Source organism: Dendroctonus ponderosae, unplaced genomic scaffold (assembly GCF_020466585.1).
Source record: "Dendroctonus ponderosae isolate FM_Combo_2020 unplaced genomic scaffold, Dpon_F_20191213v2 Dpon_F_20191213_5, whole genome shotgun sequence".
NCBI classification, from domain to species: domain Eukaryota; kingdom Metazoa; phylum Arthropoda; class Insecta; order Coleoptera; family Curculionidae; genus Dendroctonus; species Dendroctonus ponderosae.
Genome location: NW_026018715.1, coordinates 6,319,797 through 6,334,645, shown reverse-complemented (window position 1 = coordinate 6,334,645; position 14,849 = coordinate 6,319,797). Strand labels below are relative to the sequence as shown.

Sequence of the window (14,849 nt, the reverse complement as noted above, 5' to 3'; positions counted from 1 at the left end):
TGCATGTCGCCTGGGAAATAACCCAAAGCCTCTTTATTAAAGCACTGTTTTATATCCTTAAAGAAACTATTCCCAATAAGCATGATCATCTTTACTTGTTTTCGTTGAGATATGGACTCATAATACAGTCTGAGAAATACTAGTGAAAATAAAACAGCATTCCCAAAACTAACGCGAAAAACTGACAAAATGGATATACCAAATACTGCATATAGAGTGAATTGTTTAGAATGTGATAATACTTACATAGGGCAAACTAAACAATATTTAAAAAAGATAATGTACGAACATAAATACAGTCTGAGAAATACTAGTGAAAATAAAACAGCATTAACACAACATGCACACCAAATGTTACATAATTTTGATTTTGACAACGCAGATATATTAATTAGGGAAACAAATTATCATAAAAGAAGAATCCAAGAAATGATACAAATAAAAAAACATGCAAAAGCAGTAAATTTCAGGTCAGATACCGACAACCTTAGCAACATTTACAAAACCCTAATAAAGCCATAAGTATGGAACACCCGGTACACTAGTGAAAAATTGAAACTATTTCTGTTTATCTCAATACATGCATACCACTGTCGCAAATGTAGAAAATAATTCAGACAAACTCAAGCTTTTCAAGAAGGCAAAGGCCTAAAAGGACGTTAATTTTTGCCAATCATGAGGTAATTTTTTCCGATGTTTTGCTCTCCCAAAAGGAAGAATTTTTTTCCCTCAACAACTGATGAATGTTTTAACACTTTGTAAATTATAAATTTTATACAACATGTTTTAATTGTGAATTGGTGTTTGTAGTTTGTGTAAAATTTTAAATCTGAGGATGGCACTGTTGTCTCGCCGAAACGTAATGAAATAAACGATGTTTCAAAATGTTTACTTCAGGCTTTGACTGAAACCCAGGCAAGATACGAATATCATAACTTAAAACAATGTTTTATATTAGCGGCCTTATTAGTAAACGAAAATGAATTAAATTATTAGAATCCAAGTTTATAATACAAATATATAATAAATTTTCTATAAATAAATTTTATGATAATGAATTAGAAAATATAAACATATAGGGTTCTGTAAATTTAGGGGTAAATAGATCTAGAAATCCAAATATCCGGTCCGCAAAAGCTTCGTTTTCGAAATACAAGACGTCAAACTTTACCTTAAAATATACAAAACTATAAATTTCTGTAAAACCGGTTTTAAAATGTGAAATTTGAAAAATTGAAAGTTTTTTTTTACTTGAAAACGACAGATAACAGAGTGCTTTTTCACAATTGGACAATCAATTATGATGTCTCAAAAACCAGTGGCGTACGATTTAAAGAAAAGATCTTATAACATAGCGGTATGCACACCACTGGCAAAAATAAAATAATTGGAATAAGCACCGTTTAGAGCCTTCACTACCCACAAACTTTCATTAAAATTGTTAAACCCATTTTAAGGTTTAATTTTCAACACAAAATTTTATAATTATCGTTAAAATTCGGTATTCGGTATCGTATAAGTGCGTTTTTTTGGAGTCACGCAAGTCAGATGAGCATGACATATTTTTTGCAAGATTCATTTTAACACAATATGGATATTTGTACTAAACCAATAACCAAAACATAGTTCACTTTTATCATAATATCACAATATTTTGCAAAATTAGTAATATTTTTAATAATCGATTGAATCTGCTTTTCGCTACATATTTGAGGATAGTAGACCGTTTTTCTATTGTCACAAAGTCCTGCAGACTGTTTCATAAGATCTGTTAACCACTAATGAAAAACTTTGGATTAACGACTGAATATCAATTAACTATATGCTTTATAGGCTGTATTAAACAACTCTTAAATGATATACATATTTGGACACTGGTAAAAATTTCTTAAAACTTTTTTTTCCGGCATAACTTGTTTTTTTCACGATTTCATGAGTAATTTTGCAATGGATTTTCAAATATTTACAACGTTATTAGTGCAATGTTACTTCCTCTGAAGTTTTTTAAATTTTCTTGCGGTCGACTAAATATTTTATATAACTACATACATTTACACATTACAAAACATACCAGAACTTGCAGTTAAATGTAGTGTTGGAAACCTACACTGCTACTTTTATATTTAAGGAATATGCAAAATTGCCTATAATTGTGAGTTTTCTTTGGTCGTTTTTACATGTCTTGAATATAAAAATGATTTGTTTTCGCAATGAAAGAGTTTGATACATATAAGATCATCTTTTAAAATACTCGACCTTTACGAGCCTCTTCTACTCCAAAAAAAAGTTTTTATTTCTGCTGTTAATCAGAATCCTATAGGTAGTACGCCTTAATTATTGTCACTTTTATCAGAGGATTAAGAAAAACAACCTGGGGCTTGTTTTCGTGCATGTCTTCTTTGATTCAATTCCTAGCTACTAGTCAACACTGAAAGTTATGAACGTTCATTCTTAGTTTAATCAATCAGGATCGAGTGAATCAAGTGGATTAAAGTGATCGTTTTTTAATTTATATGAAAACATCGTAATTTGTCTCTTGGTAACTTATAAACACCTCTAATACCAGAGGCGCCCGTACCGTGCCTATGAAACAGGAGGAGTTTTTTAGGAACTAAAATCACCTAATTTGACGGCTCATAAAGTGTAAATTATAAGCAAATAGATTAATAATGGATCGTTTCCAGGGCTTATCCCGTATATACCGTCGGCGATTCCACCACCTTATATCCCATAGCCAATACGGGACAAGGACAGGGTCAATATTACGCAGCTCCGGCAGCAAATGCTGGTGGTGGGGGTACGACTGCAGTAACTGGTACCACAGTGGGCTATTCTGCAGCTACTGGACAGTATGTGGTGCAGCATGCAGTAGATGCAGAATCTTTAATTCCCACTACTAGAATTGGCCCGCAGGGTGCAACTGCAGTGAGTAGATTTTTGGTACTACTTTGAACATGCCTTTAAACCTTGTGGTGAAGGATATTTGCTTAGTGTTTGTATGGAATGAGAAAAATCAGAAGCACTAACTCATGCTAGATGTCCATATTGGTTGGGTAATCATGATCCATTAAAAGGACATACCAAAACTTAAGATTGGTGTAACTTTAACATCTGCTAGCTTTACTTACTAACCTGGGTGTGCAGGAATATGCGCCCACTAACACTGGTCAAGTTTCTGGGCAGATGGTGACAGTCAGCTCCAACGGGGATGAATTGGGATCCAGTTTAGGTCATGCTACTAGGGTTTCCCCTGCCACTGTAAGTCCTGCTTCCCTATGCTGCTTTTTTATATTTTCAGTAAATCCATTGCTCTGTTACTTGTTCGGGATTATACCTGGCTGAGCAGAGCACTTTTGTATTAGCCGATGGTGTAACCTGATTTAGTTTGGGTTTTGCTTTTTTGCAATTGTTTTACTTTCTGCTGTTATTCATTTAGTTTGTTTGAATTAGTGCGGATAGTAATTAGTGCGGAAATGATTTTCAATTCATGGGGTGCCCTCTGATACGGCGCAATTATTCAGCGTCTTTTTTATAGTTGTGAGTTCTTCGAGCCCAGTTTGAACCAAATTACGAATTTTCATTCAGCTCCAAGTCAAGTATGTTGGAAACTTTACAGATTTATCGAATCTAAGATGCCTGTCATTAATGTTTTAAGTGATAACCCATTATCAAACATTCCGTATTATCAATAATCACTTGCTTGACGTGGTAAATATATTCCTGAAGAAAATATTGTTAAACCATCCTCGTTCATGTCTTTTCCCGTAATCCCCACTCCGTACATGATTGAATTTATCTTTTTTTATTTGTCAATATTGAACGTCCTCCCGATATTTTAAGTCCAATGAACTATTTTTAATAGCACAATAGAGATAAGTGACCATATAATTGTAACAACTGCATTATTTCTATCCATTTTATTTTTATTTTGCTTAGATTTCGCTTCCAGGACATGCAAAAGATTCGACTTTCATTTAAACGCTGTATATTTATAGGTTCAGTGGTTATTGGAAAATTACGAGACTGCTGAAGGAGTGTCTCTACCACGCTCTACCCTCTATGCGCATTACTTGCGGCACTGCTCAGAACATAAATTGGAACCGGTTAATGCTGCTTCCTTTGGAAAGCTCATTAGATCTGTGTTTTTAGGCCTTAGGACAAGACGCTTGGGAACAAGGTAAGAGATCTATGGAATGAGGTAGGTTGAAATGCGATATACCGATCGGACAGATTTTCTGCAATTAATGGAAGATTTAGAAGATATTTTGGAATTTTTACTGCTATTGAGGAAGGATTGTGACTATTTTTCAACAATTTTTGTAACAGACAATTTTTCGGGTTCCTCTCGGTAAGGTTCTTTTGAATTTTCGAATGAACTTACGTAATGTACGGCCGCTTTGAAGTTTTTGTTTTTTCTCACATGAAATAGGGTCTACGTATATGCCAAATTATGAAAACTAATATACCCATTTTCTACTCATTTTGGCCTGTTACATTTCACTGTTTTGAAATTAGACATGACTAATTTGGAACCGTCAACGCTCACTTTGCACAGAAAGTACCAAACTTTTCCTGCAAATGTTTTCTCACCGAGACGCAGAGTGTCACAGTGTGAAAAAAACGTTTTTAAAAATTACTTTTCATCAATTTTTCGTCGATTTTTGTACACATCGTATTGCATTAGCAATAATTGTTTGATTGAAATAGTTTTTTAGTTTTTAGTTCAACATCATTAGCGCATTAACTTGAGATCGGAAAACTCCACGAAGTATTGAAAAACAAAATTACTTTTTCATTTTTTGAACGTTTAAGAAAAATTTGCTTTTGTAAAATTGATTTTGTCAATTTGTAAATTTGAACTGAGATATTAAAATTAATTTCGGTTCCGGCTCGCTTCCATTGCAGTTGCAGAAATCACAAAATCAGGTCTAATGGCACAAACTCTGCCAGAAAAAATCAAACAATAAAATTAAAAAATAAAATACATTCTAAAAACAAAGCATAGGTGCCAGATATTAAATTAAATACTGAGAATGGTAAACTCTAACTTCAACACGTTTTTGAGTTCTGATTGCAATCGAATTTATTGTCACCAGGTGTTTTGGATTCCAAGAGCCAGTTGCAGAATGTTACTCGTGAAATTTCATCACGTCATGATCACATAACACACAAAACAACGATTTTGAAATCCTTGTGCAAAACTGAGTTAATTAAGATTCAAGTGGCAGTAAAACATTTTTAGTATTATTTTATGTAGATTAAAGGCTACTTAATTTTGTGATTCCAATTAGAAATGAATAGATTAGAAATGTCCAAGTATCTTTGAAATATTTAGTGGCTTTAAAGATTTTTGATTGAGTAAAAAAGGCAGAAGCCCAGAAAATGTTTTCAAATTTTTACGCCTAGTATTTTATGAAAGATTTGCGAGTAAAGTTTTTTTAATAAAAGTGTACTTTATTTTTAATGATCTTTCATCTATTAAAATTAATTACGTTTAACCTGGACCACCGTGTAGGAGTATCATTAAACTGCGATTATTTTTTTGTGAAAAATTGAATCAATTATACTTTTAAGTTTGCCGAGATTCTTCTCTAATATTATTTTTTATTTTTTAGGGGCAATTCAAAATATCATTACTACGGCATTCGTGTTAAGCCAGGTTCTTCGCTAATGAATATAGAAGACTCTTCCAGTCGAGTAGTTCTAAATTCAAACTCTTCAGGCAAAGCGCAAGGAACTATCCGTCCTTTCAAACGTAACTCCGACTCTTCGGATAGTCAGAGTTCCAATGGAACGCTACTGCAACATGCTGCTTACTTGGGTGATGGTAGTAATGCCATACCAAATTTTCCAGATATACAGTTTTCTGAACGGTTACCAGAGGACTGTGGGTACGAGGATGTGGATACTTTAAAGTATGTAGAAGCTGGTTTATTCAGATGTGTTTTGCTACTTATTCAATTATCTTTCAAGATCTATTTATCGAGAACATTTAGAGGCATTTTTGGATGCGATCTTGAGTCTGGAGTTTAATACTGTGGAATCGTTATGGCGAGAGTTCTGGCGTTCGCAGTATAATAACAATGGAGACGAGTGCGAAGAAGAAAAATATTTATCTAAGTATGTTTGGATTTATATTGAACATTCGCATGATGTTGATTTTCTAATGTTGCTTTTTGTTCATAGGTCAAAGCTATTTTCACTGTGTTCGTTAGAACCGGTTCAAATATTTATGAAACAAGTGGATCTAGTATTTTACCAGAACTTAATTCAAGTTTTGGTGCCGGATGTTTTGAAACCCATACCTGCAACGCTTACTCAATCTATCAGGAATTTCGCCAAAAGTGAGTATATTTATGTGAAATGCTTTCGATATTATTTGCATATTAATAGAAAGTTTTATCCATTTAACTAGTTCTTATTGAGGATACTGAACTAATCATTTATTCGATTGTCTAAGATTTGGAGAATTGGCTGACTAGTGCAATGACCGGTGCCCCATCAGGAATGCTACAAATCAAGTTGACTGCCGTGTCAGCGTTTAGCTCTAGTTTGCGTCGGTATACTTCGCTAAATCATCTCGCTCAAGCTGCTAGAGCCGTTTTACATAATGGAAATCAAATAGGACAAATGCTGGCAGACTTAAATCGTGTAGACTTTCATAGTGTAAGGGAGCAGGCTTCTTGGGTAAGGCTAACTGTTTGCTTCCATGAGCTACTATGTCTAAAATATTTGCAATCCCAGGTTTGTCAGTGCGATAATGAAATAGTCTCAAGATTTGAAAACGACTTCAAGCTTACCCTACAGCAGCAGAATTCTTTGGAGCAATGGGCCTCATGGTTGAAGAATGTGGTGAAAAGCGCGCTCAAGCCCTACGAAGGAACACCGACGTTTTCGAAAGCGGCCAGACAGTTTCTTTTGAAGTGGAGTTTTTATAGGTGAGTTCATATGTATACTTTAACTTTACCTTTTTTACTTTACTTTTATGCTCAAACATATGCCAAAATATAGTTACGTCCCTAAAATAATGTAATTTATATTGCAGTTCAATGGTAATAAGAGATTTGACTCTTAGATCTGCCGCTAGCTTCGGATCCTTTCATCTAATTCGGTTGTTGTACGATGAATATATGTTTTACCTCATTGAACATCAGGTGGCTGAAGCGACAGGCGTGGTTCCTATAGCGGTAGTTTTGGAAGGAATTGTAAGTGCTTTTATGATATATAGTTTAAATTTAAAACCCTGAGTTACCATAGGGGGCTTTAAATATTTCACTTATGCCACCGACTTGATTTAGTAAACCTTTTTGCAAAATCAATGTTTAAACTGTTGACATTCGTGCAGCAAATCGCAATTACTTGGGAAATTTATTAGACTCTTAAACATAATTATATTTCCGCCTAGTTATCTCAAAAATTAAATCCCATTTAAAATAAGCGAGAAATTTCCGTGGAACGTTATGTCTTAAAATTTTGTTCTACAGTTTCAGATTTTCTGACATTTCAAAAAGGGTTTACTTTTTTTTATTATGCCATTTTGAAACATCTTTATTTTTTATTTTTTTCTATGGTATAGGAGGATGTTCCATTAAAAAAACAAGAGTTTGATATCTAACTATAGGAGGTCTCCTGTATAGTTTAAAATAAATGACCCACTTAAAACTCTAGATATCTCCGAAACTTGGATTAGAATTGTGGATTTATTTCCTGGTGGCATAAAGTCTCCAATGAGGTGAGGCATCCTATACATACGAACCGGAATAACTTTTTCACACTAAAAATACGTCGGAAAATGCCTCGGTACCGATGTACAGAGTGTGGAAGCTAAACGACCTAATTTTTTTCACAACTTATACAGTTTTTGAGATATTCTCAACTTATAATGCACCCATCATTCGAATATTGAGTTGGATATAAGAAAGTAACAGATTTTCTTCACTCTGTAGCCTTTTTTATCTAAAATATTTTTAACCTGCATATGCATTTTTTTCTTTTGTATTTTCTTCACTTCTGCAAGCAGTACGAGAAAAAATGCAAAGTTCTTCTTATTTTAAAATATTTAAAATCATGATGTAACTTCGGGTCGCATAATTATAGAGCAAATCCGTTAAATCTTGTAATTTTATCACCCAGTAGATTCTACACAAGTTGTTTATATCTACATAAGTGGAAGTAAAAATATAAAAAATAAGAAACACTATTTTCATTTTAGCATTGGTTCAGCAGTGTAACAAATAATGGGTCTCTTTAGTATGAAATACCGCCATTAACGGTTAGAGGCAAAAAGTAAAAATATTGCGCTTTCTTAATTTTGTAACATGGAACACACCATTTTTCTCGTCATGTCTGCATTAAATTTACAATTATTTGATACCCCAATTGTCTATAATTTGCTGCTATGATTGATCGCATTTGAAATTTTCTTGCAAAAAGTGAGAGTATTTTGAACATTAATTTCTCAGAAATGATGAGTGATAACCTGCTTTTTTCGTCGGATGTTATAAAAAAAGGGACTCTCTCTATTTTTACTTTCATGGTTCATTAACTGCTCAGATGTATTTTCAACAAAGTTTATGTATTTCAATTGACTAAAACTATTTTTCCTTAATAAAAAATACTTTTTCCGAATTTATTTGGTCTCCTAATCTGCGTCTGTTAAAGGCCATATATTCTATACTCATATTTTAAGAAATAAAGATTTGTTTAGTGAAACTATTCAACTATTTTTTCGCTGATTTCAGATTGTGTTATAGATTCAGACTTACATCAACATTGTTGTGCTTCGAAAAATATTTTTTCTAAATTTCTCTTATTTATTCTCTATCTCATGTGGATAGACAACATTATTATCAAAAGACGCAGATTAATATGTCAAATAAATTTCAGTTAAAAAAGTATGGCTTCCATTAAAAAAATAGTTTTAGTCGATTAGCAAATTTGAACATTGATAGTTTGTAAAAAATACGTCTGAGCAGCCAATGAAACCTTAAAGTAAGAAAAATAAATCCAATTTTTTCCGCAAATATGCAGATCGCAAAATTAAGTGAATGGTATTTTAATTTTTTGTCTACCTCTAGACGTATTCAAGTTAGCTCATGTTTAGTGTGTCTGTATATGTTTAGTTTTAATTGTATAATTGAAATCTTCCAGAGTGATTTTCTTTAATTTCTTCTGAATTAATAGAAAACATCACGCATTTTTTAAATTAAGCTTTTCGTTCTCTCAGTTCAAGAAAATTAGAGACATTTTTAGTTTAGCTTTTAACAAATTTAGCTAAAAACAAAACAACGAAAACTACGGCGGCTGGAAATTGAACGATTCTGAGGATTAGTAGTGTTTGTTTAACGATATTTATTGCTACCAAAGAAAATGACGCTACAAGTGGGGGTTTCGTTCAATACACTTTATTAAAAATGTTACAAAGCCACATGTTTATGAATAATTTAAAATTTCTGATGGCTTTTGGGACTGAATCATTAATCATAACTTTACTTAATCTACTAAAGTTTTAACTAAAGAAAGTTGGTTGATTAATGGGCTGTAATGTGCGTACGTAAAGTTATTGATTATAAAACGAAAATTTAATAGCAAATGATTGAAAAATAAAGTTTTGGCTATCTTATATTTCAGAAACAAGATGTGTTGCAGAACAATTTGAGCGTTTACGGAAGTAATGATTCGTTATGTAATGGATCGCCTTTGCAATCTGCAAAGTTGGAATGCGTGAGTCCAACTGAGCAGCTTACAAAACGGCAGAAAATCAGCTAGCCTGGGGAGAGTTATGCGGTAGTTATGTCCGGTAGTACTAGTTTTAATATTTGTTTATGAGTCAGTATTAGTAATGGCTAGTTGGGATTCTAGCCGAGCCTGTTAAACCGATTACATACTATTACACTCAATTGTATCAAATTTACCGCTTCAAGAGCTACAGGACTTACAGCCATAAAAATGTGTTGGGATATTTAAGCAAATTTAATAAATCGCAAGCATGCCATTTATTCTACAGGGTATTTAACGTGCAATACTGTGGCATTGTTTTTGTAGGACCATTTAACTTTAACTCACTTTTAATCACTGTTCATTTTTCCAATACTGACTCAGCTCTTTTGTGTTCGATGTGTTGATTTTTTGTTTTAATTCCAATTTGTTGCAATTTTTTTAGATGTTTATTTATTGTATGCGAGATAATAAGCGACTATTAATGCACAATATCAATCAACTAATTTGAACATAGATGGAAAATGGGATAGTTTTAACTGCTTGAATTAGTAGGTTTTACATTATTTCTATATTAAATTTGTTTGATCTCGCAAGCTGGTTAATCGGATGGGAAATGATAATAACAAACTTTACAAAAGGAGTACGTTTGTGTCTTATGTACGAAATTTTTCAAGCTTAAAAATATGTTTTATATTTGATTGATCAAACCGATTGGTCGTTGCCTTTAAATACCCCGGAACATGAAAGAAACCATACTTATTTTAACTTGCGCAGTAATTAAATGTTTTTTTCGTAAGCCACATACTTCCTCCTATTAAAGCAACATCGAAATTGAAATGAATTGTACAGATAAGTCGTGAATGCACGTTGCTTTAAATTTCTAACAATTGTAACTAGTTCTTTGATCATCAAATCTACGATTGTAAAAAATTGTTTATTTTATACGAGTTTATTGTCCAAAATATGTCATTTCACAGAACATAGTCAAAAAAATTTCGTTGCTAGCTAAGTGTTCTTTTATACACTAGCAATATCGATAACATTGTACCATAACTGATCATTAAACAACTATATTTTTACTGTTGATGAACTACCGGCTTGGGTTTTGTTGCCATTTTTAGTTTGCAGGTGAATGAGATTTATATCATTTTTTGCCAAATATTATTGAATAAGCGCTGTAAAATTGTGACTGAATGTTATTTATAGATATTGAAATAACTATGTGTTAGGTGTTAGGTAATTATTAATGCATTGTGCATCATTTCGTTTATTCGAATTTTGGATTGTGATCAGTGGTTTCAGCTCCCTGTATGGATGTCACGTTCATTATATGTATTATTGTAATGGCCATTTGCGCTCAATTCTTGTTTTGCGTCGTTTTTCTTTCGATATTTATAGGAATGGAACTAAGGAGCTACAGGAAAACCGCATTGTTTTTTTACCTAAAAACAATAAATTGTTAAAAATCGTAATTGTAAGTAATTATATCACAATCAAAAATTTTGATGTATTAAATTTTTGAACATGTAAATAGGTTATTGCTCAAAAGTGTAATCCATCCATCGCGTGTAATATGAGATCCGAGAAAATAATAATAACCGTTTCCAGGGTAAATAATAATTATTCCTCTTGTAAGTACAAGTAAATGTTTACCAAATATCAGAAACTAATTTTGGTACATTTTAGATGTGGTTTATCGCAAAGAAAGTTGTTCGAACTGCGGATGTGCAATGTTCAGGAACTATTGTATTTATGAAACATCACGGATTATTTTAAAGGATTAAGCACGCTTAATAATATTTATCAACATGTATTATTCACTGGGTTATACGTTATAAGTCATAACGTGCGCTTGATTTATCCATTAGGAATTGTATTCGGAATTGAACTGGTAGGAAACATTTAAGGAGTTGGGGGTTTATTTTGAGTTGTTTTCAGAGCGTCCTGATTTATTTTATTTTCACGAAAAAACAATTCCTAAAACTAAATTTTGGTGTAAGTAGGTCAATAAGTTCCAGTTTCTTGACCGATGTCGAATCTGAGAACAGACCGAATTCTCAAGAAAATCAACCATCTTGCAAAAAAATAGGTAAAAACTAAGGACACTTGAAAATTACATTCTCTATTTGCTATAAAATACAACTGATGTATAATATATTTTGTCCAATCCATTATTTTGCTGTTTTTCGACTCTGCTCCTATTTGTAAAAACACTGGATGTTTTGGAAATTATTCACACCAGGATTGTTTTTTTAAATTTGAGCAGCTGCTAACCAAACTAGCTATAAACTAGACTTAAATAATTATTTGTTTTCGTACGCACTAAAATAAACCCCAAATTTTTCCTTGAGACCATAAATCTATTAAATGTTGTGTGTGGGTAATTGGCTTCTACAAATTAAAAATATAACCACTTTTCCAGTTGGTTTGGCTTTACTATTTTGAATGAGGACCCTGTATATTGTGAGATTTTTAGAAAACATGATGCATGCATTACATGATCTGAAAAAACATTCTTCCAATTGATGTTAGTAAAAGATTTTTATTGCCCGCACATATAGTAGGATAAAAATGCAACAAATATTTTTACTCAAATGAAAAAAATGTGTCATTGTTTTTATAGTAATATTTTTCGTTTAATTATCTTTTGTGTTTAAATATTTACGCTTTTTGCCTATTTATCAATGGTTTTCTGTTATGCATCAGTCTTCAACTGATTCCGCTTCAAACCGTATTTAAAGTCGCACTGGGCGATACGAGGAGAAATTCGCATTTCTTGAACGTCAATACTGTAGGCAAACGTCTGCAAGTAAGTCTGCAATTATGCAGTACTTTAAACATTTCGCAGCAATGCTAACTTTCGCATTTTGTCGGATAAAGCGGTTTGATATTATAAAAAAAAACATATTATTAAACGAACCGAAACTAACAATTTAACTGAATTGAACCTACAAAATGTGCCTAAAAATATAGATTTGGAAAATACACATTCGAACGAGTGGAGGTGGAATCCAGTAAATTATCATTTACTATTAAAATATTCCAATTACGATCATAAATCGTTAGTTCACACACATTTCAAGATCAAATGAACAGCGACGTCATACACAACGATCCAAAAACAATTCTAGAAACGTGCAGATTTCACAAAATATACAGGGTGTTCCATTTAAGGAAGTTACCAGTGACCAAACACCTTGATAGCTGTAGACGGCTGCTGCGGAAGCTTATTTAAGAATGTTTTAACATTTTAAATGAACCATTTTGGAAAATATTTGCATCTATATGCAGATTGTTTCCGATATAATTTAGCAAATAAACTTGAAATTGAAAAAAGGAATATTTAGACAATACTCTTACAAGAAATATTATTTGTATATGAATAAACGGCATGCCTAAAGTGCAACCGCTTAGTATATTGTCAAAATGCGACTGCTGTTTTCCTGACCAATTTTTTTTGTAATTTACGCTGACCAATAATTTTTAAAGTTAAATTATTAGGTCCGAATTAGTCCGAAAATTACAGGTCCGCTTAAGCCACAAAAAATTAGCACACTTAAGCGACGCTAAAAGATCTTCATGTTTTTGTAGCAATTACCCACATTTTGAGCTTGATATCTTCACAGGTTCTATGCACTCTAAAATGTTACCATTCAGTATGCATTTGTTGAATCTTGAAGAATCCATTTGATAAAAAAAGCAAATTACTCCTTATTTTCATTTGAAGCACTACATATTTCCTATATGATTAAAACATATTTTGAAAGCTTTTACGGTTTATCCTTGATCAATTTGATAATAAGTGTTTATATGAATATGGTCTTAAAATATTTCTGTGTACTTCTTTGCGTGTTAACTCATTTAATACTTACAGTTGCCACACTTAGCAAACATTTCTTTTCTACATTTTTTAAATGTTTTAGCAGAAAGATTGTGGAATTGTTGTGCGGACCAATAAATTTGAAACATCGAAAAAAACATTTACTGTATAGATTTCGATCAACCTTCCTTTGAAACTTAATGTATTCGAACTAATCACGCTTTGTGCTCAGGGCGTTAAAAAATCAACGTACTTTTTTGTAATTAAAACTACCTTATGTGCCCACTAAAACCAAACCGTGTATGCAACATATATATGCTGGTAAAATTGCACTTCTCTTTCATTTCATGCGTTTGTAAAGGAAATTTTATTAAAATAATAACTGATGATTGTAAAGATAAGTAGGTTTATAAAAAGGAAAGTCTAGACATACAAGACAAATTAAACAAAATAATGTTTTTCAATATTTCTTTTACATGACCATCAACATTACGTATTTGAGACGTAAACTAGTAACTATAACATATTATTTAGAGCATTTTAAACATGTTTGTTTAGTGTTTTAAAAATTTAAAAACCGCGCAAAATTGTTATTTACTGTTTTTCAGCATCAAAAATGTTTTACAATCCATTATTATTATAAAAGTTACTACGTACTTAACTGAACTATTTTCATCACTAGTTTTTCATGTTCGACTGATTAATTATTATCGAGATTAATTTGTTATAGTTATTAGCGTTTTACCTCTCAATTTTGTAAAGTGTGATCAGTAATGTTATCTTAATATAAGGTGCACTATTTTGTATTTAGTGGTATAGATTATTGGTACATGTAAAACTAGAAAGATCAGTGTATTTTTGTAGATGTGAAGATATATAAATACTTATATCGTGAACTTGTTTACACATAAATACATTTTGTAAACTTAACAGACACGATTTTTACCTATTTAACGACTATCGCACTACCGAAATTGCAATGGATTTGTGCTTTTCCTATAATTTACATACATTTATCGTGCTTTGTTTTGTACAAAGTAAGGCTTATAATAATAAATCCTAGTCTTGTTATTTCATATTCGCATTATTATTTACATATCCTGATATAACGACGAATAAATATTTACAATGTAAATATTTTGGTAATTGGTTTCTTTCAAAAGTTTCTTAAATGAAGTGCTGTAATGACTTTTTGCTTTAATAACAAATTTTTCACAATGTCCCACGAATAATAATTATTAGTTGTCTATTGAAAATAACATTTTTATAAATGCTTTCAATTTGACTTGATTTTAACGCTATATAGATG

At 32.0% G+C, this 14,849-nt stretch overlaps 1 protein-coding gene across 4 annotated transcripts in view; it reads left to right on the top strand.

The window, feature by feature from the left end:
- LOC109539636 (transcription factor RFX3) overlaps positions 1-14,616 on the top strand; it is a 41,085-nt gene extending 26,469 nt beyond the window's left edge. For 3 of the 4 annotated variants that reach the window (XM_019907512.2, XM_019907511.2, XM_019907514.2), the window contains 10 exons: positions 2,685-2,925; positions 3,145-3,258; positions 3,996-4,177; positions 5,616-5,915; positions 5,974-6,120; positions 6,187-6,344; positions 6,461-6,687; positions 6,745-6,938; positions 7,046-7,205; positions 9,631-14,616. In XM_019907512.2, the coding sequence (XP_019763071.2) occupies positions 2,685-2,925; positions 3,145-3,258; positions 3,996-4,177; positions 5,616-5,915; positions 5,974-6,120; positions 6,187-6,344; positions 6,461-6,687; positions 6,745-6,938; positions 7,046-7,205; positions 9,631-9,768 (1,861 nt within the window). In that variant the 3' untranslated portion in view covers positions 9,769-14,616. The remainder of the gene's footprint in view (positions 1-2,684; positions 2,926-3,144; positions 3,259-3,995; positions 4,178-5,615; positions 5,916-5,973; positions 6,121-6,186; positions 6,345-6,460; positions 6,688-6,744; positions 6,939-7,045; positions 7,206-9,630) is intronic. The other variant, XM_019907513.2, reaches the window with a different exon arrangement.
- The last annotated feature ends 233 nt before the right edge of the window (positions 14,617-14,849 follow it).